The sequence below is a fragment of the Bemisia tabaci genome, chromosome 3 (assembly GCF_918797505.1).
Source record: "Bemisia tabaci chromosome 3, PGI_BMITA_v3".
In the NCBI taxonomy this organism is placed as follows: Eukaryota; Metazoa; Arthropoda; class Insecta; order Hemiptera; family Aleyrodidae; genus Bemisia; species Bemisia tabaci.
Window position 1 is genome coordinate 26574664 of NC_092795.1, and position 23518 is coordinate 26598181.

Below are 23518 nucleotides of genomic sequence, written 5' to 3' on the forward strand. Positions count from 1 at the left end.
ATGCAATGCTCAGAAATTCTCGAGAAATTTCCTAACATTCAGGAATTATCAATTGATTGATAGACAGTTGTATCGTTCTCCTAAGGGCCGAAGTACCGCTTTAATTACAAACTGGTCATCAAAGAATATATAAATATTTATTTATTCAGTTTGACAGTAAAAGGATAGATGTTTTTAAAATTGTACAACTTTTACTTCCTCTGCATAACTCCTTAAAGTTTGTACAGTCTTTATTTTTCCACCTAAAAATTGTATGTTCTAAGTGTCTCAAAGCCAGTAAGTTTCATTAATGTGCATGCATTTCAGTTTCCTTCACAAAAAAGAGTAGAAGTTGCACAATTTTGAAAACACTTTCGTAGACCTTTCTGCTGAGCGCTGTCTTAGTTATCCTTGTTCCTAGTGAAAATCTGAGAAACCGAATTCTTAGGCTCCGGTAATTACAACTCAATTTTAAGTTTTTATTGGTTGAACTCCTTTTCCCCAGTTAAATTTCAAGAGTTCAGAGTTTAAAGTAACTTGAAAGCTCAAGATAAGTGAACTTTAAGTAAGGTAGGGAAGTGGAATAATCACTGTTTAATGGGCCACTAGATGAGATACAAATGAACTAGAACACTTTCCGACTTATTTTCTCTACAGAATTTCTCGAGGAAAAGAAATCACTTAACTGGGAGTCTAGAAATCAACTCTTGAACGAGACATAACTGTCTATTTAATAATATTGGTTTAATGGCAGATAAACCAATGAATTCGTATATTCTAACTTGCATTTGAGCTATGTTAAACATTCTTTTTAATATCTGGCTCCGAAGTTGACATCTGATTTTCCGTTTGTGTGAATTATTTTTTACGTAAGATTTTGAAGAAATAAGATGCAAATTTTTTTCTAGTCAGATATTGTCTGGTGCCTCATTTTTTTCAAAACGCTCCCTCCACTCATCTCACTCAATGAGACTGCGTTTCCATCTTTTCAAAAACTTGACTTAACTCTGTAGGTGTTCCTTAGTTATCATTAAATATTTTCTCAAGTCCCCTAAGGAAAATTAAATGCTGTCTGCTCAATGATTTTAGGTGGTGACCGGGAAGCAAGGATTTTATCAACAAATTAACATTCAGAAAAAGTCAATGACCCTACAGGAGTACAAAGATCTAGCCAACAGTGACAGGTTTTGCACCCCAAAACACTTTGACTACGAGGATCTAGAGCGAAAGTACTGGAAGAATCTAACCTATGTCCCGCCAATTTATGGGGCAGATGTATCCGGGTCCATCACTGACCCAGACGTTGATGTAAGTAATTTGTTTGTTTTACTTGAGTCCCAATAAAATCTGAACTAACCAGCTGTAGGTATTTTCTCATCTGGCACAAGAATTGGCATTGTTTTCACGTTTTCATGCGCAGTTTTAAGCAGAATAATTGCAACCAATTTTCTCCGAATTATTTTCATTGTATATTCAGGCTGAATGAGTCAGTTAAGTCATTTCTTTTTTATCATATCATTCGAAAGTAGTAAGTGACCGAAGCTTACGATTGTTTTCCTAAATTTTTTTGATGACTACAAACGGGAGAAAAGTTTATTCGAAAGTGCCAAAAATTGAGTGGCCTAAAACGGCGTTTGAACTGCGCGCTCGTAGGTTCCGCATGTACACGTCATGATCAATATGGCGGCGGAAAGCGTAGTGGAAGAATACTTGGCAGTGTCGCGTTGGCGGTTTATTTTTGTTGGTCAATTGGAGGTTATGTAGGTTACTGTGTTTGAGATTCATATCCATTGTTCTTAATTCTCTAAGCTTTTCAATCAGAATGCGATACAGATGTATGTAGGATATAAAACATTCACACAGAACTGACTCATTAGTTGGTCACAAAATCAGGAACTAAATAACATCAAAACACAAGAAGCTTAAAAATTTATTTTAAAAAATGCACATCGTGAAATGAATAACGATGGTGAAACTACCAAACCACGTATCTCGGTTTGCGATGTTGCAGACTTCCTTTCATACTTGATTTTTTTAATGGAGAACTACCGAACATCCATTCTTAAAAACTTTCATGATTTTTTGTCTCTAGGCCAGGCAAATTCTGAAAAAACTTTAAAGAATAATGTTGATTTGTTCTCCTTTAAAAAATAAAATGGAAGTGGAGATTATTAAACACCGTAAATGAGGTACGCAGTTTTGTAGCTTTTCAGTGTCGTTAAGCTTCAGACTCTAATATTTTGCATGCAACTTTTGCCAAAATTGCACTTATTAATTGATTGAATTGTCATTAATGGACTTTTTTTTTACCCTGTAGGTTTGGAACATCAACAGGTTGGGCACAATTTTGGACTTAGTGAACGAAGACTATGGAATTAGCATTGATGGTGTGAACACAGCATATCTTTATTTCGGTATGTGGAAGACATCGTTTGCATGGCATACGGAAGATATGGACCTATATAGTATCAATTACTTGCATTTTGGAGCTCCCAAAACATGGTATGTTAATTTTTCATTTCATGATTCTTCAAACTCACCTCACACCCCGATAAGTTGACATCCATTTACAACTATTCATCGCCTGATTGTAATCATAGTTTAAATATTCCTACCCATTCCCTCTAAACAAAGCCCATCAATGTGTGTAGCTTCTGGATCTGCCTCAATTCAGGCTTTATACTACTAGAATGTGGTAGAAGAAAAGAGGTATGAAGGTAGCAACTTTAGCAGAGCATCGTCGGGAAAAAAGGTCTGCAAGTAGCAGCCGGAACTCTTGTCTTTACCATATTAATAGAGCTCATGCACCTACAAACTTTTAAGTTGGACTGTCTCCTACCAATTCATTGTCAGGGCTCCTATGCTCAAACCCTCCATACAGACCTTTAATGCTAGAGATGGGCAAGCCAATCAAAGGCAAGTAGGTTCGATGCCCACCAATGTTTTCCTTCTACCATGTCACATCACAGGGGTAGAATTCAAGCATCCCCATTATCTTGTCAGAATTTTTTGCAAACTTAATGGACTCTATAAGAAATTCTGAAAGTTTAGAGGGTTTTTACTTTATAAAAAAAAAAAAAAAAACAGCATTGTTCTGCAGAAAAATATTACAGTCAGTTCCAATATCCTACTCCCAAAAAAAAAATCCAAATTTACTTTAGTCCATCATTGAGAATGAATTTATGATTGGAAATTTAACAAAGTTTCAACAATTTTCCCAAATTTCTGTTACTGAATACGCTCAAAGGAAAATTAGCACAATAAAAGAACATTTTAACCCTTCAGTGTAACGTTTTTTATGCGCAGGTATGCCATTCCTCCAGAGCATGGAAGACGCCTTGAACGATTGGCCAATGGCTTTTTCCCGGGATCTGCTAAGTCATGTCCCGCTTTCCTCCGCCATAAAATGACCATCATCTCACCACACATTCTCAAGCAATACTCAATCCCGTTTAATAAGGTAAACATCTATTTTGCCGAGTGCCAATAATGTGAAATTTCTGTCAAATATGTTGAGAGATCGTCCAAGTAGGGCATCAATAGATATTCCTCTTCTTACGTGTCAGGAGTAACAGAAGTGATAAACTCATTATTTATACACATAAGCCATCAATGAGAAGTATTCATTGCTTTATTTTTGGCCAAGATAAAGTCGTCTTTGGTGTAAATTCATATTTGTGTGAAAAAATCTTGATACATTTAATATGTTAACATGTCAAAGGGTAGGCATATTTCGTTCCTATAAATATTACAGTTTTATCTTAAGAAAACGTAGGGCAGTGAACAGTTCTGAGAATCCTCTAAAAAAATCAAGGATTGTTGAATCTTGAATTGGCTCTTCTTATGATTTGGGAATCTTGGATCTTAACAATGTGTGTGTACCCACAGTTGTTCAGAGCGAAAAGAATCCTGAAATCTGGGGATTCTCCATCGAGGAGATGAAGGATGGAGGATGTAAAGTTAAGAGGTAGAAGTCCATTGAAACATTAATATGTAGATGGTCACCGTTGCAAACCACGTATGTTAACCAAAAAAATATCACTCATTCTCAGCTGTGACTCAAATTTATGGCCTCGGTTATTATTTTTCCTCAAAAGGTTTGTCCAAAAAGGTCGATGAAACTTTTACATGCTAACTTCACCAATCCTTCATTTCTATTTTGTAGATTACTCAAGAACAAGGTGAAATCATGATTACTTTTCCTTATGGATATCATGCTGGGTTCAATCATGGATTTAATTGCGCAGAATCCACAAATTTTGCTTCTCCGCGATGGGTGGAATACGGAAAACGAGCAACCCTATGTGCTTGCGCGTGAGTATAAATTCTACTAAATTCTATCCATCAAAAAATAGATATCCGAATCCATAATAGCTAATAATTAGATGCATATCAAGACTATGAAGATGAAGTAATCTCCTTTCAATCCTGGTTCTTTTCTCATGGCAAAATAAATGTGAGAGTATCATTTAAAAAAATGTTCATTTCCAAAGATAATTTCTCATTCTTGAATATTCTGAGGAGTGTTCCGATTTTTTTACAAAGTAATTTTTTTTTAATTTTAAAAAAAAATAAGAAATCAAGAAGAGCAGTTAAATAATGGTAAGAAAAAAAGTTTTAAAAAACTTAGTTTTGACCATAAAATCTTCTAATTAACGTAGCCTTGCCATCAACACAATTAAGTTTATTCAATGTTTGTTGCTATCAATTTTCATAGGCAAGACACAGTGAAAATTAGTATGGATACTTTCATCAAAAGATTCCAACCAGACAGGTACGAGCTTTGGCTTCAAGGCAAAGATATTGGACCCCACCCAGAAGAACCATCACGACAGTCCGCAGCTCCACCTCCTTCAGAATTGGACATTCTCTGCAATAAAAAGTAAGTTTTCATCTAAAAGTGCGGAAAGTACAATTTTAAAAAAGGAAGAATCAAGTCGTAGTGTTGAATGAATGCTCAAGATTGGACTATTCTCACCGAATCAAGCCCACGTCTTTATTTTTGATGTAGAACCTAGAGTCATATCTTTCTTCCTGTCTTTGGGGAAGAAATTTTTATGACTCATTTTTTGACAGATTTTTGCCATGTGCTGATTTCTATTAAAAAATTACTTGTGGTACTTATCATTTGTCACATTATTTAACCCATCAGAAAAGTAAACAATGACCTTAATGCTGAGATAATCAGTCAATTGTCGATGAGTCTTTGGCTAGGTCATTAGTGAAGTCATTAAATAAAATTCTTCAGTAAACTATCACGTTTTTAAACTTGTCGTCCCGTATGAAAACAAATCGGTTCATCTGTTGTGGAACTTAAGCCGCTTTTTTTCCCAGCCCTTCATTTTGCTGTGATATTTTCGTTTTATTTACCGGTAGCTCCTCATAATTTTTTAATGGCTTTTATTTCTTTCAGCAACTCTGAAGTGCCGAAAGTATACCTGGAAGGTGGAAAGAAGCGTGTACCAACAGTGAAAAAGAAGAAGAACGAAGTCGATATCCCCGAAGACGTTAAGAGAGTTGTCGAGCAGATTCAAAATGAAGAAGGTGAATGTGACGATGGGCCAGATGAACAACAGCTGCAAGTTCTGGAGGACATTTGGCTCAAAGCCGGTGAAATTGGTGTGTTTCATAAGCATTTGGCCTTAAGTTTTCCAATAATTGCAAAGTTTCTGTTGTTTCGTGCGCCTGAATCACCATTTCTTCAGTAGATTTTCATTTTTTTCCTGTGCACTTTAATTTTTCTTTTCTCCTATCATTTTTTCTGATGAATATTTACTGTAAATTTAAATTGCAATTTATTTTTTTTATTTATATTATCCCATATTTTCATCTTGGGTGGTTTTTTTCTCAATTTATTGTGTTTGTGACCTGAAATCCAAAAGATCACTAAACAAGGTACAAAATTAAGAACTGCAGTGTGTGTTTCATCATCAAAATTTCATGTAGAATATGAAGACAGGATCCAAACTCTCCAAATTCAATCCAGGAAAGAGAAAATAATGGTTTTTGTCTTTGTTGATTCACACTTTCTGTTCAGAAAAAAACCTTAGTCCACACCAGTCAAATCGAGCACCAGTGTTGGAAACTCACCTTTGAGTTTTAGGAGCCATGTGGCGCACCAAACCCGATTTTAGGCGCCATTAAAGATTTTTAGGGCCAAATTGACTTTTTGCCTACATATTACAGCGCATTTAGTGAAAAGTTAGACGCAAGATGTTTTCGTAACAGAACTAATAAGTAGCTGTAACTTGAGGAAGACAAAAGCACTAAGAATGAAATCGTGAAGAATAGAAAAAGCAAACTTTCTTTTGTAGTGCTGAAAATTCTGAGTTTTTCAATTCAAATATATTTGTTTTTCTTTCCTCATGTGACTTCCTGTGAAAATCCAGATTTTTAGGGGCCACGTTGGCGCAGAGCCTTCATTTTTTAGGCGCCATGGCCGATTTTTTAGGCGTGTTGGCGCCTGTGAGTTTCGAACACTGTCGAGCACTGAAATAATTTTGGTACATCTTTCGATAGTAGAATTTTCTGAATACTAACTTTTTTCATTAATATCATAGATAGTTGGTGTGTATCAGAAGAGAAAAAAAATGTGTGTGAAACCAGGCAAAAATAGTAAAAATTATTCATGTACCGATAATCCTCAAACTCTTAAATTTCATCTTGTCTGAAGATGAAATAACAGGAAGGTGCAGGAAAAATGAACCACTTTTCCGACCTGAAACTTACGAGCCGTGCACTAACATTTCCTTATCATTTTTTCAGAACCCTGTGATGCAGAAGTGTATGATGATGGTTGCAAAGTATACACTAGGAAAACGAAATCCAAAAGAAAAAAGAACAAATCACCAGCAAAGAAAACCAAAAAATCACGTAGTAGATCCAAACAGCCCACTTTCTCCTCCACTGAATCATCTGATGACGAATACATGGAAAAACCATCTCGGCCTGCAATTATTAAACCGCAAGCCCGACCGTTGCTCAAGATCAAATCAGAGCCAGATGAGTCAACAGATTCGGATGTTAAAATGGAGTATCAGTTGAAGCTTCAGCCAAGCCCGGATAGAAAGCCTTCTCTTAAGTATATTCTCGCCCTCCCAAAACGAACGCCTGATAACAACAATGTAGCGAATGCTAGGATAAAAACGCAGTCAAATATTTTATGTACAAGGTAAGGAAAAATGCAGCATAATACCAACATAAGGGCAAAACTCAAGGAATAGCTCAGTTTATTAGATTTTATCCAATGTATGGATTTTGATATCTTCTCTATGTTGCTAGTTCTGAAGAATCTTTTTAAATCAACTCTCTTGGTTGATAATTATGTGATAAATCCTCTAATTTACTGCTGAATAATGTTTTATGAATAAGAGTGAAATCAATTTTATCACATAGTTGGTTAATCCTCCCCATCATTAAAACAGCTTAAACAGTTAGAGTAAGACCTATGAAAAAGTATTTTTACCACCTCAAAAAAATTAATGGAAAGGAATAATTACGAAAATTCCTCTAATCTCCCTAGGAATCGATTTTGATTAGTTGTTTGGAGTTTTTAAGTTTCTACTCTTGTTAGTCGTGCGGCGAAGCCGTATAGACTCTAGGTTTCGCCGGAGGCTAAAAAGTGTCCACACTTTTAGGCTAAGTCCAAGAGGAGAATTTTCGAGGAACCAAGTAACATATGAGGTATTGATATCGGTCCATTTTGGCCCAATGGAGATGTTACATGTGCGAGGAATTTGCAATTTAACTGTTGATTCTTGTATAAAAGTTCGCGAGGAACACAATGGTGCCACTGGTTTTCTCTGAAATCATCTCCCAAGCTCAAAAAAAGCTCTCAAGTTGAGGCCAAAATGGAGGGGATATCCCACCTTACCCTGAGAGTCCACGTCTACATGAAGACAAACTCTCCATGCAAAGATAGGGAGCAAATACATTAGCAGGGTTGCCGTGTTTTCAGTTTTGGAGTCCCCAGATAAATTGGTAGCCGTGTCAATGTATTAGCTCCCTATCTTTGCATGGAGAGTTGGTCTTGATCTAGACTTGGACTCTCAGGGTAGGGTGGGATATTCCCTCCATTTTGGCCTCAACTTGAGTGCTTTTTTTTGAGCTTGGGAGATGATTTCAGAGAAAACCAGTGGCACCATCGTGTTTCTTGTGACCTTTTACCCAAGATTCAACAGTCAAATCGCAAATTCCTCACACATGCAACATCTCCATTATGCCAAGTGGAATTTCTGATCATTTAGCCATGGTTTGGTAGCGTTTAGCAATCAACTGTGACCATAATGTAAAGAACCCACACAGGTGCCTTTCGGCGGAATGTCGCCCTATGGCATTCTTTATCATCAAGTCACTGTTGAACATTTACTGTTAAGAAGCGTTTAGCAACCAAGTATAGCCAAAATTTCCAGAACTCATACCTCAGATGTTCAAAGAGTGTTAACATGTGTCGCCAAATGGAATTGCTGATCATTTAGCCATGGTTTGGTAGCGTTTAGCAATCAACTGTGACCGTAATGTAAAGAACCCACACAGGTGCCTTTCGGCGGAATGTCGCCCTATGGCATTCTTTATCATCAAGTCACTGTTGAACATTTACTGTTAAGAAGCGTTTAGCAACCAAGTATAGCCAAAATTTCCAGAACTCATGATGTTCAAAGAGTGTTAACATGTGTCGCCAAATGGAATTGCTGATCATTTAGGCATGGTTTGGTAGCGTTTAGCAATCAACTGTGACCGTAATGTAAAGAACCCACACAGGTGCCTTTCGGCGGAATGTCGCCCTATGGCATTCTTTATCATCAAGTCACTGTTGAACATTTACTGTTAAGAAGCGTTTAGCAACCAAGTATAGCCAAAATTTCCAGAACTCATACCTCAGATGTTCAAAGAGTGTTAACATGTGTCGCCAAATGGAATTGCTGATCATTTAGGCATGGTTTGGTAGCGTTTAGCAATCAACTGTGACCGTAATGTAAAGAACCCACACAGGTGCCTTTCGGCGGAATGTCGCCCTATGGCATTCTTTATCATCAAGTCACTGTTGAACATTTACTGTTAAGAAGCGTTTAGCAACCAAGTATAGCCAAAATTTCCAGAACTCATACCTCAGATGTTCAAAGAGTGTTAACATGTGTCGCCAAATGGAATTTCTGATCATTTAGCCATGGTTTGGTAGCGTTTAGCAATCAACTGTGACCGTAATGTAAAGAACCCACACAGGTGCCTTTCGGCGGAATGTCGCCCTATGGCATTCTTTATCATCAAGTCACTGTTGAACATTTACTGTTAAGAAGCGTTTAGCAACTAAGTATAGCCAAAATTTCCAGAACTCATACCTCAGATGTTCAAAGAGTGTTAACATGTGTCGCCAAATGGAATTTCTGATCATTTAGCCATGGTTTGGTAGCGTTTAGCAATCAACTGTGACCGTAATGTAAAGAACCCACACAGGTGCCTTTCGGCGGAATGTCGCCCTATGGCATTCTTTATCATCAAGTCACTGTTGAACATTTACTGTTAAGTAGCGTTTAGCAACCAAGTATAGCCAAAATTTCCAGAACTCATGATGTTCAAAGAGTGTTAACATGTGTCGCCAAATGGAATTTCTGATCATTTAGCCATGGTTTGGTAGCGTTTAGCAATCAACTGTGACCGTAATGTAAAGAACCCACACAGGTGCCTTTCGGCGGAATGTCGCCCTATGGCATTCTTTATCATCAAGTCACTGTTGAACATTTACTGTTAAGTAGCGTTTAGCAACCAAGTATAGCCAAAATTTCCAGAACTCATACCTCAGATGTTCAAAGAGTGTTAACATGTGTCGCCAAATGGAATTTCTGATCATTTAGCCATGGTTTGGTAGCGTTTAGCAATCAACTGTGACCGTAATGTAAAGAACCCACACAGGTGCCTTTCGGCGGAATGTCGCCCTATGGCATTCTTTATCATCAGTCAAGTTACTGTTGAACATTTACTGTTAAGTAGCGTTTAGCAACCAAGTATAGCCAAAATTTCCAGAACTCATACCTCAGATGTTCAAAGAGTGTTAACATGTGTCGCCAAATGGAATTTCTGATCATTTAGCCATGGTTTGGTAGCGTTTAGCAATCAACTGTGACCGTAATGTAAAGAACCCACACAGGTGCCTTTCGGCGGAATGTCGCCCTATGGCATTCTTTATCATCGAGTCACAGTTTAATAGCGTAAATAAGCAACCAACGGTGGCCAAAATGTCAAGACTCCAAACTGGTGCTTTTTGGCTGAATTTCGCCCAAAAGGATCTTTGATGATTTATCAGTAATGGTTGATGTTTATGTTGAATAATTATTACTGTCTGAAGGTGAATCCTGTGGGAGAATATTATAGGGTTGGTTCAAACAAGTTTTAGAATTTTTTTCCTTAGCGCTAATGGACCCTAAGGGACAACTTCAATTCATCGAACTAAAAGTTTTCAATGTTCATAACCATTTTTTAACTGTCAGAACTCTCTAGACCACATTATATTCATGATGAATTTAAAGAATATCGCTGTCAAAAGTTGAGTTCTCCTTCAATTTAGCACTTTTTGTCATTACCTTAAAGACCATACGGAAAGTGCTAAATCTACGGAAAACTCAACTTTTCACAGCGATATTCTTCAAATTTATCATGAATATAATGTGGTCTAGTGAGTTCTGACATTTAAAAATGGGTATGAACATTTAAGGCTTTATTTTCCTTGAATTTAAGTGGTTTTTCAGGGTCTACAGTAAGAAAAAAAAGTCTAAAACACGTTAAAAGTTACTTGAACCTACCCTATAATGTTGAGCTATGACTTCAACTTTCATGAACCCTTACTTGTGCCTTTCAGCTTGATTTCGTTAAATGGAATTATTTATGATTGAAGTCGTGGTTGAGTTTACTATGCTGATAAAATATCATTGGAAACTTTAGGTTTCACCATCATAGTCTTCTAAAAATAACCATCAGCATTACTGCACCAACCAAAATCTAGCCCAAAAAAAAATAATTCGGCTGAAAAAGTGGGAGAAGTTGGGATGTGCAGTCTCAAAATAAAAATACCTAGCTGTGATTGGACATAGCTTTGCTTTCATTGAGACTTTCAAATTTTATGAATAAAAAACAGTAAGCGTTTAGCAAAAACAGTTAGTTTTGTCCTTACCCGTAGACCATACAAAAAGAGCTAAATTGAAGGAGAACTTAGCTTTTGACAGCGATGCTCTTCAAATTTTTCATATACCTATACAATGTGTTCTAGTGAGTTTGGATGGTAACAAATGGTCAGGAACATTTAAAGCTTTATTTTCCATGAATGTAAGTTGTCGTTCAGGATAGATTCTGACGACTAGATCCTTACTAGAGTAAGGAAAGAAAGTCTAAAATTGTTAAAAGTCACAGTAAAACGCGAAAAAAGAAAAAATTCGGAAAAGGAAGTCAAATTTACATAATTATTAAATTAACATAAAAATTTCGTAAAAAATATTGGAAATTACGAACAAATGTATTTACGTAAAAACTGTATTAAAAAGAAAGTTAATTTTAATTAAGAAAAATAATCTTGGTAAATCAATTTCTCACGTAAATTTGACTCAAAATTCATTTAAAAAACAGGGCTGGATTTACGTACTTGCCGCCCATGGGCCGGATTTACCTACTTGCTGCCTATGGGCCACCTGTATTTTGCCGCCCCCTTCTCATTCGTTTCGAAACATCAATAAAAAACAACTTAATCGGCCCGAAACAGTAACAGAGAAACAACTTAAAACGGGACTAAGGCCGCAAATAATAAAAAGAAACACATAAAATATAATAAGAAACCCGGGACGTTTCGCAGGGATCACACCCGCATTTTCAACCGGCAAAACAAGAAAAATTAAAAGAAAGGACACTATGCCCCTCACTACTAGCAAAAGTTCGCACGGAACTTTGCGCGAAAGTTAAGTTCCGTAAACCTATCTATGTGTGAACAAGGCCTTCCATTTGTAAGAAATGAAGGTACATAAAAATTATGCAAGAACAAACATAAGTGTGGTTTAATAATTTTAACTTCCGCTGACGCGCCGCGCTGACCGCACTGTGTTTGGCACAATGCGTGAAGTATTCGTACAGTCTTGTAGGCGTTATGCGTATCACGCCGACCGCCGCACAGTGGATTGAGTCAATTAGAGGGGTTGGACATGAAATTTTTGACAAAAACTGCAAATGTTGATGTTTATTTCGTCACATTTTAAAGTTCAAGGGGTGATACTGGAAGAAAATATCACGAGAAAACCAGTGGAACAGCTTGCAGAACATTAGGTTCTTGTATAAACGGAGTTCTGAGCGTTTTAAGTTCCCAAATTTTTTCCGACCTCTCTCATTGACTCGATTCACCGTGCGCCGCGCTGAGGGCTTCTCCTTTTTATCTCAAGTCCCCATCATCACTGCTGCACCGCTCCATGCCAAATTGCGTGTTTAGTTTCTCTCTTAACTCGACTAATTAAAAGTGCTGTCTCTTGTGTCACCGAAAGACGCTTTCTCGTTTGTAATTTTTTTTTTCTGAATCCGATTTTTTTTAAACCTACATTTTAAAAAAATGCAAAATTTGCCGCCCCCTGCGTTAAGAAATGAGAGATGCTGTTCTTTATTACCCAATGCATCTGACGAGTTTTTCAATTCAAAAAGGAACGTATGACACTCCACAAATAAATCACGTTTGAAGTGCAAACCGGAAAAAACACGATTTGTCAAAAGTATTCATTAAGTATTGCACTTTCCACAGAAGCATGTTGCACAAAAATGTCACTGTAACGACTTCCGAATATGGTTGCGACCAACTTAAGGCTCAAAATTTTGATTTGTTCGCTCCCTAAAAAAAATGGTCCATCTCTGTAACTGTGCTCACCGAAACTGACATAGAGGCCGGGCCGGGCCGGCCAGGGTCACAGGCCGTCCGTGGTCCCGGGGGGGGGGGGGGGGGGGGGGGGAAGGACATTGTTCAGGGTTGAAATCCCTCCTCTTATTTAATTGTTTTTTTAAATAAACCTATGCTAGGACACTATCCCTGAATATAACAAACAGACCAATTTGGCTGCAATGCACCGAGCCCTGCACGTGTGAACTTGAGTCATTCGTTTTTACGACTTTTCCGAGGGTCGGTGGCCGCTAGCCTAGCGGGACCGCTGTGAGGCTCGGCCGCGATTGCAGCCTTGGGCCCCCCTTTGAGACCCGCTCGAATGAGGCTCAATAATTTGGGTTCGGGCTTCGGGTGCGATTATTCTATCGTCTAGCGACTGGCCACTACGCGGCCCAACCCCTCGAAGACGCTCCGCGCCACCTGACTATCGATATTTTAGACCAAAATATTGTATCGATATTTCAACGTTTATTTATCGTCCGTATCGATACATTTATCTCCAGAAATATCGAATCGATTTTTCTTTTTTTCTTCTGCTGAGTTGTGTATTTTACACCTCGGAAAATCGGAAATTATGGTCAATTTTTCATAGTTCGAATTTCGGATTTCGCTGGCCAGGTTGTACAGACCTACGTCACAGGGTAAACAAACCTCAAGATGCAAATACCTCCTTTTTTTTCTCTATGTAGGTATAGGACTTTTCGCGTGGCTGCTCGACGGTTTGTTAATCTGTGGAGGTTAAGCTACATTCACGCGTCGCAAGCAACCTGGCGCGTCTGCTTCTTGCTACTGCGAGCGCGCCTTCATTTCCTCCCGCACGCAACAAGGACAACCGCGATGATAAAGAATTCCATTCGGCGAAATCGAGCCGAGAGCAGGCACCACGAGTATATACATATGGGTTATTTTAGTGATGGGTGGGATTTTATTTAAAATTCCTATGAATCCTAGGTTTAGTATTTACTGTAGTAAACAATTATCAATTATTCCATCACTTCTTCGGATTATTTATTTTTAATCAATCTATATTCATGTGAAGTGTAGCTCATCTGCATTTTTCTTTCCCTGGAACCTAAATGTATATTATGAATTTGAATCCATCAGAAACTAAGTCAGTCAAAATCAAATTTAACTACATACGAAGTGAAAACGATTTGTACTTCGCAAATCAAAGTGATAGTTAAAGCAACCAAACTGTGTCAGAAATGTTCCCAAATTACTGGGTAAGGCTTTTATCAGCTCATCATCTGATCCAATAATTTTAATTTTGGCATTTCATTCGGCATGTCGCCGCACGACTTCTATGATACTCAAAGTCTCACATATATAATTTGAAAGGGGGGGTCTGGGGGGGCGGCGCCCCCTCAGCAGGTAGCTTTTGCTACTTGTTAATTAGAAAAATAAAGAACGACCGACAATGATCAATGAAATCAACTGAAAGTTAATTCTTAATCATTGTAATAACGAAGAATAGAGTATTCGATGACAGCAACAAAGAGCAGAATCAATCGTAGAATAACCCCTATAAATTGTTCCAAAAGTGGACCAACTGTTGAAACAAAATAACAGTACACTAACGTAGTTGAAATGTTGCTAGAGCGTCATGTAGACCACTGACACCTCTTGTATTATTTTACTGAACCAGTTAGTATTGAATCCACTTTCATTAATGGAGCTTTTTCTGGTTGCTTTCATTTTTGTATTGAATATTCAGCCAAAAGTCATAAAGTTCTCAACATTAGAAAATCTAGTATCATCTTAAAATTTTCCTCAACAATTTTACAGACACCCCTATATCTCATCAAAATTGATAAATTCTATAAATTAGAGTACTTTGAAGTTTGTAATATAAAGGCAAGCATTTTTACCCAATCCCTTTGATCAGCTAGCACTATTTAAAATTTTGTTTTTTATTCAGGCCAAATACAAAGAAGAATGGCTCATCCCCAGTAAAAAGACTGAACGGAGCCTGCAACAAGTTCATGCTGCCGAACACGGACATTTCTCTTGGGGCAAGAACCGGGCCAAAACCACCATTTAAAGAAGAACCTGTTGTAACAGTCGAAGACAAACTTCACAATGTTGAATATGATGTAAATACATTCAAGAACATCAAATTTGTGAAGGAAGTAGGGACGAATCCACAGAAGCCAGGAAATCAGTACATTACGCTGAGAGATGTGCGACTTCAAAAAGGCTGTAAGCTCATCATAGACCCAAAATGTGAAGTTAAAAGCAGCACTGAAAATGTTCGAGTTTCTTTAGTCAACCTGCCCATGCTCGATACCGGTCAAATCAAGACAGAGGAAAGATTGCCCCAGGTTAGATTTTTTTTTCAATTTTTTTCCCCAGCATGCATTCAAAGAATTTCATCCAAAGGAAAAGAAAAAAATTTCTGTTGGATTCAAATTTTTTAGTTGCAGTTGACCATAAATTGAGAAAAAATAATCCTAAAATCATCAGGATCAGCCAATTAGAATGCTTACGTGGCCATTAGCCATCACATGGTGAAAAACCAGTCGTTAACTCGGCAAATCACTCGAGAACAAACAAAAAAATTCGGCTGATTCTGCTGTGTTCTGTATTTTTTACATTAACAGCGTAAGTTCATGGGACATGAAAAAAAGATGAAACTTTCCAAAATATTGTTTTCTTAAAACTGAGGAGTTTTATTTTTCACCGAACACTATGCTTGTTCCAAAGTTGATAAGCGTATGCGTAGATTGTTATTATTGTTGTTTGTAGGTTGATTGGCCTGATTCTACCATGCAGGGTTACTTTTTGCCAATGAAGCAAATATAGCATACCACTATATTTTATGAACTGTGAAACAGAATTTTTATAAGAAATATCTTTTATCATATGACTTAGAGCAGTGGACAATAATCAAGAACGAAGAATTTTAATGCTGTTACTGAGCCGTTGATGAAAATTTGTTTATGAATATCTAATGAAAGACAGTTGCATTAGTATAGCACAGCAGGGCTACAGATTCACATTAATAAATACTGTCCTATAAAACAGTGCCTGGAGCTCCTCACTATATCATAAACAAATGTATTAAAACCAACTAACTCTCTCAATATCTGTATCATTCTATTTCTCAATAATTTATACCAGCTAAACTGAAAAGTTTAAATCAAATTATAAAATGGACTCAAAATAAATTGTACTTGTGTGTTGCTGCTCTGTTTTTGTCATGAATTATCAGTTACAAACTGCAGAGTAAGGGGCTGCTCAAGTTTTATGCAAGGCATTTTGGCTGACTTTTTGACCATCCCTCCCCCCCTCGCACGGCACTCCAAAGATAATCCCCCTCCCCCTTTGAATCCTGTAAGACTGACCGGACAACCCCCCCCCCCCTCCAATTTTTCTGAAAATAGAGAAGAGATCCCAAAAATAGCTGAAAAATTATTTTTGTTGGAAAATAATACTATTTTTTTTATCGGAGGCTTACCTCATGCAAGATCAGACCCTTTCCCTCCTGCTTAAGTTGTTGAAGTAGTACTTGAATGGCCCTCATGCGTCTACATTTATATTGAAGTAAATTCCTTTTAAATGTGCACAGAAGCCGGGCAGCAATGACAGCTTGCAAATTTTATGTGATATCGCCGCTGTATATGGGCAGAACAACTTGAACGACCCTAGAATATCAAGCTCACTCAAAACTGAGCCTGAACCTGAACCTGAAATGCCAGAACTACTTACATCAGAGGTAAATCAATCATCAATCATTGTTGAACGTCAATGAATCTGAGCATTAGTGATGAAATTCCTAGAAAGGAGTCAGAACCTCAAGGGGCGAAGTCAAGTTGGAGGCATTTTAAATGAGAATACCTATTTTGGCCAGTTGGAATTAAACCAATCAATATTTTTGCGATCAATTTTTATTATTGAAAAACTTTCGTTTTCTCATCCATTTCAAAAGTCGCAGAATCAAAACTTTGTTTTGTTCAGACTTAACTTGCCACTAATTAGTAAGTTGAACGCTTCTAAGTCTAGAAATCAGTATAAGAAATGAAACTCGCCGAAATAGATGAGAACTTTCCAGAATCCCAACATAAATTTAATAATTTCTATCGGTTACTTTCATTTTTCCATCTTTTGAAATCAAGTCGAAAAAGTAGACGAAAGGAATTTTATCAAATACTGTTGGAATTTTAGATGTGTCTGTTGTTTCTGAAATGAGTCAGAAATAGTAGTTCCTTAAGTAGCTCAACTTATTATTTTTCAAGCAATTTTTTTCAATTAGTCTTTATCATGAAAATGTCTTTTCAAGCAAGGAGCTAACATCACTTTTCCTCTTTTATTCATCTTTTTTTTTTTTTATCAGGTCATCGAGGATGATGACTCGAACGACAGGTATCAGTGCTCGGTGGAGAGCGACCCGCCTGTGATTAGTCCTCAAGTTAGTATGTTTCCAACGCCATTTGCCGCAGGCTCAGCAAAAGATCGGCCTAGTGTTAGCGGCGTTTCCATCCAGACCGATGTTTCCTTTTTTAACCGTAAGATAAACGGCCAAGACAACACTAGCGCAACAACATCTAGTGTTTCTTCATGTCTTGCAAAGGATTCTGAATCCTCGCAAATAGTTCCTGTTGCTCAGTCAAATGAATTATTAATTTGTAAACTAGAAAAACCTGGTAAGTCACATTTCTTTTGGGTTTTTTAAAAAATAGTAAACAGCATCCTTTAGGTGGCTCAAGAGACTTGGTGTCATTGAATTTAAAATTCTGGTTTTCATTGTGAGGAAAATTTATCTGTTCTTCAAAAATCTCAAGCTAATAATTACTTTTTCCAATGAAAGAAAAATAATCACTATCTCTTTTCATTAAACGAAATTTTTCACTATTTATTGCTTTCTTAGGTTTACTTAATGTGAGAGACCTTTAATTATTTTTCAGAATCGAAAATTTCTCATAGAACATTTGTAATTAATTTATTATTCTGTTCTCTATAAGGAAGCTCAGTTGTTTTTTGTCTTATTTTAAAGATAAATCCTCATCTAAACCCGGTGTTCTCACAACTATATGTTCCTGAATTGAATTCAAATAGCTTTTCTAAGAGTAAATCTAAGCTACGTAATAACTATAATAAAAAGTAGTGCCTATGCTTGTATCGCATGTTTTGATTGGTAAGACCTTTCCCTTATGCGTCTCATAAAATGGTGTACTAATTATGGTTCAAGTCATGTGATGTCTTCATTTTCTTTATGTTACAGACGATGAATGTAGTATAAATCGCAGAAATAAACTCACGAAGTCTTTTACTTTTCTTGGTAAGTTTAAGTCATTATAATCTCATTTTGCATTATGCTTATTTCTCTTTTCCTGAATTTGCTATTGTTGCATCAATGATACACCTCTAACTTTTGTGATGGAAATGTTTTTCAAAAAAGTGTGAAGTAAACTTTGCTTCAAATTTTATTTCATCTTTCAAAACATTACAATTATGATACTTCTTGCTACAAATTTTTCAATGAATTTTTTTGTCCTTCAAAGATTCTACAAAATGTTGCTACTTAAAGTACAGCAAGCAGGAACATAATTCTTTTTTCCTCTCTTTCTTTTTTCTTTCTTCAACATTTCCAACCAAGTATGTTTTCAGTGCAAATTTTCAATTGACTTATCAGAAAATTTCAGTTTTCTTCAGCAGTTGTTAGACCTATGGCAAAAAAAAAAATTGTAATTTCATTTGAAGAAAGTTGTTCATAGACTGATTTAGTGACTACGTCATTCGAAATAATATTTAACTCTTGGTTCAAACTGAAACAATCTAACTTAACCTCATGTACAAATTCTTCGTTAGTGACTTGTGTTAATCTATTACACTTTAGTCATTGACGGGTCATAAAACAATTACAGACTCATTAAACACGAGAAATTTTGATTGCAAGAAACCCTTGGACGCATTTCAACGCCATGGCGTGAAGGGCACAAATCAGAACTAGAGCGGACGCATTGTATGTTGAGACAAAAGTCAAGTATTGTTCAGGTCACCACTCATCAGTAGTGTCATCTGACTGCATGTATTTACCTGTTGAGTGGTGCTGATTCGGCGGTAATCGGAGATTGACATTTGTCTCAACATACGATGTGTCCACTCTAAGGTAATGTGTTTGTTTTCATTTGAACCATGTCGTAGCCACTAAATCAGTCTATTCCAGCCTCAAAATTGTTTATCCACAAAAGTATGTTAACGTTTCAGTTTCTAATTTTTCTATCATATTTGTATCATTAGAATAAGCTGCCAGAGAATAACATACAATGATTGATTTTTTTTGCAGAAATTTGGTCAGAATTGTACAAGGCGGACACAAGCTTAGACATGATCAAAACTTTTAATTTATTTATTGGGCGCAAAGAACCCCATTGCCATGTATGCTCCATTTTAACCAACTCAGAGGTAAGAGCTATCTCTACTGTTTCATCATCATCCAATAATCAATAGTCCTTATATTGATCAGTATTCTGAATCCATATTTTGTCGTTTTGAATCGGAGAATCTTTTTTCCAAGATTCGTTAAGAGCAATGGAGGTGGATCTCTAAAGGAGATTCATGACTTAAATTTGTAATAATAGAGAGGTCAGATGATGAAATTTCCCAAGATTTGCTAAGAGGGATGAAGGTGGATCTCTGAAGGAGATTGACAGGAATTTCTTCCGTTGATCATGACTTAGATTGGTAATAATAGAGAGGTCAGATCATGAAAGAAATCGTATTTCGTGTCACGACTCACGGTGCGTTTTAAACAATTTTAATGCGGTCAACATACCACCCGCGATTTTTTTGCGGAAATGTCAACTAGAAGGCCTACTGATTGAGGAACAACAAACCGCGAAATCTGTGATGGGGCCGTTTTTGAGAAAATGCGATTTTTCGCTTTTTTGGCGGGAATTTCGGGTCAAGGCGCTGAAAAAGTCAAGTTAGGCTGTTTTTGTAGTTCGTAAATGCATATCCTATACATTTTGAGTCAATCAAGTGCCAGTAGATAGCTATTCGTGCATATTGCCCAAAATTCATATCCTTAAATCCACGACTTTTGGGTTTTTGGGGGGTTAGTCAAGGAGAAATCCGAAAAAAAGAGGGTTAACCCGGAACAAATTGCTTAACAAACTTTTCCTACGTAAACTTCTTCAGTAGGTCCTATTGAACAACATACCAAAAGTTTACCACGGTTCGCTCCCGGAACACCCCCCCAAATTGCCTAAATTTCAAAATGGCGGCCATAATAAGGCCTCTGGGAGTTCGATTTTTTTAAAAATACGCATACAGTCGTCATGTGAGGTGTCAATTCCTATGTAATTTTGGTCGTAGATTTCAAATATGAAGTAAAAAAAGTCCCTTGATCAAAAGGGGGTACCCCAAATCCAAGATGGCAGCCAATTTTGAAAGTCAAGAGGGTGGATTTTTAAAAAGTTCGCGTGATAAGGCAAGTGAGGTATCATTTCTTATGTAATTTTGGTCGTAGATTTCATTTATGAAGTCATAAAAGCCCTCAAGTCAAAGGGATTGCTCCAAATGCAAAGATGGCGGCCAGCTTTGAAAGGCAGGAGGGTGAATTTTTGAAATGTTTACGTGACATCCCTAGTAAAATAGAATCAACCTGACGTTTCATAAACTACCCTGAGTCAGACTAATTCAGGCTGATATCAATCTGACTCAGGGTAGTTTATGAAACATACCCTGACGTCAGGTTGATTCTATTTTACTAGGGATGTCACGTAAACATTTCAAAAATTCACCCTCCTGCCTTTCAAAGCTGGCCGCCATCTTTGCATTTGGAGCAATCCCTTTGACTTGAGGGCTTTTATGACTTCATAAATGAAATCTACGACCAAAATTACATAAGAAATGATACCTCACTTGCCTTATCACGCGAACTTTTTAAAAATCCACCCTCTTGACTTTCAAAATTGGCTGCCATCTTGGATTTGGGGTACCCCCTTTTGATCAAGGGACTTTTTTTACTTCATATTTGAAATCTACGACCAAAATTACATAGGAATTGACACCTCACATGACGTATATATGCGTATTTTTAAAAAAATCGAACTCCCAGAGGCCTTATTATGGCCGCCATTTTGAAATTTAGGCAATTTGGGGGGGTGTTCCGGGAGCGAACCGTGGTAAACTTTTGGTATGTTGTTCAATAGGACCTACTGAAGAAGTTTACGTAGGAAAAGTTTGTTAAGCAATTTGTTCCGGGTTAACCCTCTTTTTTTCGGATTTCTCCTTGACTAACCCCCCAAAAACCCAAAAGTCGTGGATTTAAGGATATGAATTTTGGGCAATATGCACGAATAGCTATCTACTGGCACTTGATTGACTCAAAATGTATAGGATATGCATTTACGAACTACAAAAACAGCCTAACTTGACTTTTTCAGCGCCTTGACCCGAAATTCCCGCCAAAAAAGCGAAAAATCGCATTTTCTCAAAAACGGCCCCATCACAGATTTCGCGGTTTGTTGTTCCTCAATCAGTAGGCCTTCTAGTTGACATTTCCGCAAAAAAATCGCGGGTGGTATGTTGACCGCATTAAAATTGTTTAAAACGCACCGTGGACTGAATAGTTAGTCTGGTATGATCATGGTAACAGGATGAAGGGAGAAAGACTGCTAAAGGAGATACTTGATTTGGGTCATCCTGGAAGAAGAAAAAGGGGTCGCTCATATAAAGGGTGGCAGCAGAAGGTTTTTCATGAAATTAGGTAGTGTCAACTCCCTAAAGAACTTTGGAAGAACAAGGCCTGGCGGTTAGGCATCGTTGAGTGCCAGAGTTTTCAGGGAATTTTGATCATTTTGGCCAGGGAAAACATGGAAAAATCAGGGAATTTTTCCTGCTGAGTCTCTAGACACCCTGTTTTTGAAATCATCTCCTCCTGTAAGCTGAAAAATTCTTCCCTTCCAGGCCTAACCAACTGCCTTCTATTAAATAAAACGAGAGGCATAGTATCTTTTTGATTCTGAGATCGTGTAAAAAGTGAATTCAAGTCTCGCTTGCACAGGAAAAATTGTTTGAGGCAGACCATTTTTAGCCCCTTCATTTTCTAACTTTTTCAGCATTTAAACACCGAAAATGAGTTCACATACTTTAATGTAGATCAGCCAGAAGAGAAGATGACCAATTAAAGCTATTATTTTCAAAGATTTCGAGCAGAAACGAAGTCATTAACATCTGATCTACTGTTTCTGTCACATCTTTTAAAGTACTTCAAAGTGACAAGCTTCTTCTTTTCACCATAAATAAACCACTTTTTATTTTTTCCAGAATTTCAATGTAAATATCGACACCGATTCTGCAGTTTTCTATAACCTGAGTGAAGAGAGTGTTGCAGAGAAAAGTCATGTTACAAACAGGAAACCTGCCGGCAGAGATGGGGAAAGTGTTTTGCTATCGTGTAGCGACTGTGCTGTCATCGTCCACAGTGAATGCTACGATGGCAACAACCCACCGAGTCTCCTCCCTGAAAAGTGGAGATGTGATATGTGTATAGAAAATAAATTATCAGAGGTAAGTTGAAATATTACAATAGAGGCCCAGTGCATTAAGTATTTTAATCCAAGTTGAGGAAGTGTGCCTCACAATTCAAGTGTTATTGTATGTCAATGTTATTTGTAAGAACAGCGGATATGAGAATCCACTGTTCTCAGTGTTCTCCCCGGCCGGCGCGGCAGGACATCGCAGAGATTCTAATGCACTTGTGATAACTGTCCGCGCACAGGTCGCAGCTGACACTCAAATTATACGCATTGGGGCCGTTTTGTCAGAATTGATGAGTTTTTAACTGATTTTATAATCTGCTCCTTATTTTTGATGTAGAAGTTACAGATGGTTTAGTTTTTTGTTCAATTCAATTAAATAACTCAGCATTGACATACTTTTGGTTCATTTTAGTCGTTTCACCAGCCTTACCCTTACTGAAGACATCGTTTCATGCATAAAAAAGTTTTTTCAGTGAAAATAGCGATTGTCACATTTTTTTTTAATCACCTTCAATTTTTCACTTATGTACATAGATCGTAAAACATGTGTTTTTTACAGGAAGAGTTGCTCTTCATGAAAATCTTTACGGACAGCAAAGTGCAAAGCTTCGAAAACTTCAAATGCAATTTCCTCACAATGTGAAAACTCGACATCCGCTATTGTTACATATAAGTCCTCATATGTACTTAATAATTTTTCATCAACGATTTGTTCTTATTATGTTTACAGAAGTGCAAATTATGCTCCCTCAGCGGGGGTGCATTCAAAGAAACAGTCAATAAGGAGTGGGTCCACATTGCGTGTATGATTGGCTTACTCCACCACAATAGGTTCCAATTTCCAATTGATCTCAGTAATATTGCTTCGTGGAATGAAGAGGTAACAAGTCCTCATTTTCTATGTACATACATAACTCTTATTAGGAAAAAAAAAGCTATGAATGCATAATTGGATTGCATTTTGCAAAAAGGAACCACTAGCATTGCAATGTTGCTAAAATTGTGCAACTTCTTTTGTCTTGGAGGGAAAACCCGATTAGCCCTTAATAGTTTCTATTTTACTCGCTAAAAACTGTAAATTTAATACAAAAACTACCATCTAAATTTCATAGTTTTTCACAATTTCCGCGATTTTATTGCAAAGGATGAAGTT

At 37.1% G+C, this 23518-nt stretch overlaps 1 protein-coding gene across 3 annotated transcripts in view; it reads left to right on the top strand.

The window, feature by feature from the left end:
* LOC109031137 (lysine-specific demethylase 4C) overlaps positions 1–23518 on the top strand; it is a 30543-nt gene that overhangs the window by 2386 nt on the left and 4639 nt on the right. For 2 of the 3 annotated variants that reach the window (XM_019042480.2, XM_019042481.2), the window contains exons 4-17: positions 1069–1287; positions 2297–2481; positions 3286–3439; positions 4145–4293; positions 4697–4861; positions 5393–5598; positions 6745–7150; positions 14796–15198; positions 16446–16592; positions 17211–17520; positions 18099–18155; positions 19164–19282; positions 22151–22393; positions 23096–23245. In XM_019042480.2, the coding sequence (XP_018898025.2) occupies positions 1069–1287; positions 2297–2481; positions 3286–3439; positions 4145–4293; positions 4697–4861; positions 5393–5598; positions 6745–7150; positions 14796–15198; positions 16446–16592; positions 17211–17520; positions 18099–18155; positions 19164–19282; positions 22151–22393; positions 23096–23245 (2913 nt within the window). The remainder of the gene's footprint in view (positions 1–1068; positions 1288–2296; positions 2482–3285; positions 3440–4144; positions 4294–4696; positions 4862–5392; positions 5599–6744; positions 7151–14795; positions 15199–16445; positions 16593–17210; positions 17521–18098; positions 18156–19163; positions 19283–22150; positions 22394–23095; positions 23246–23518) is intronic. The other variant, XM_072298085.1, reaches the window with a different exon arrangement.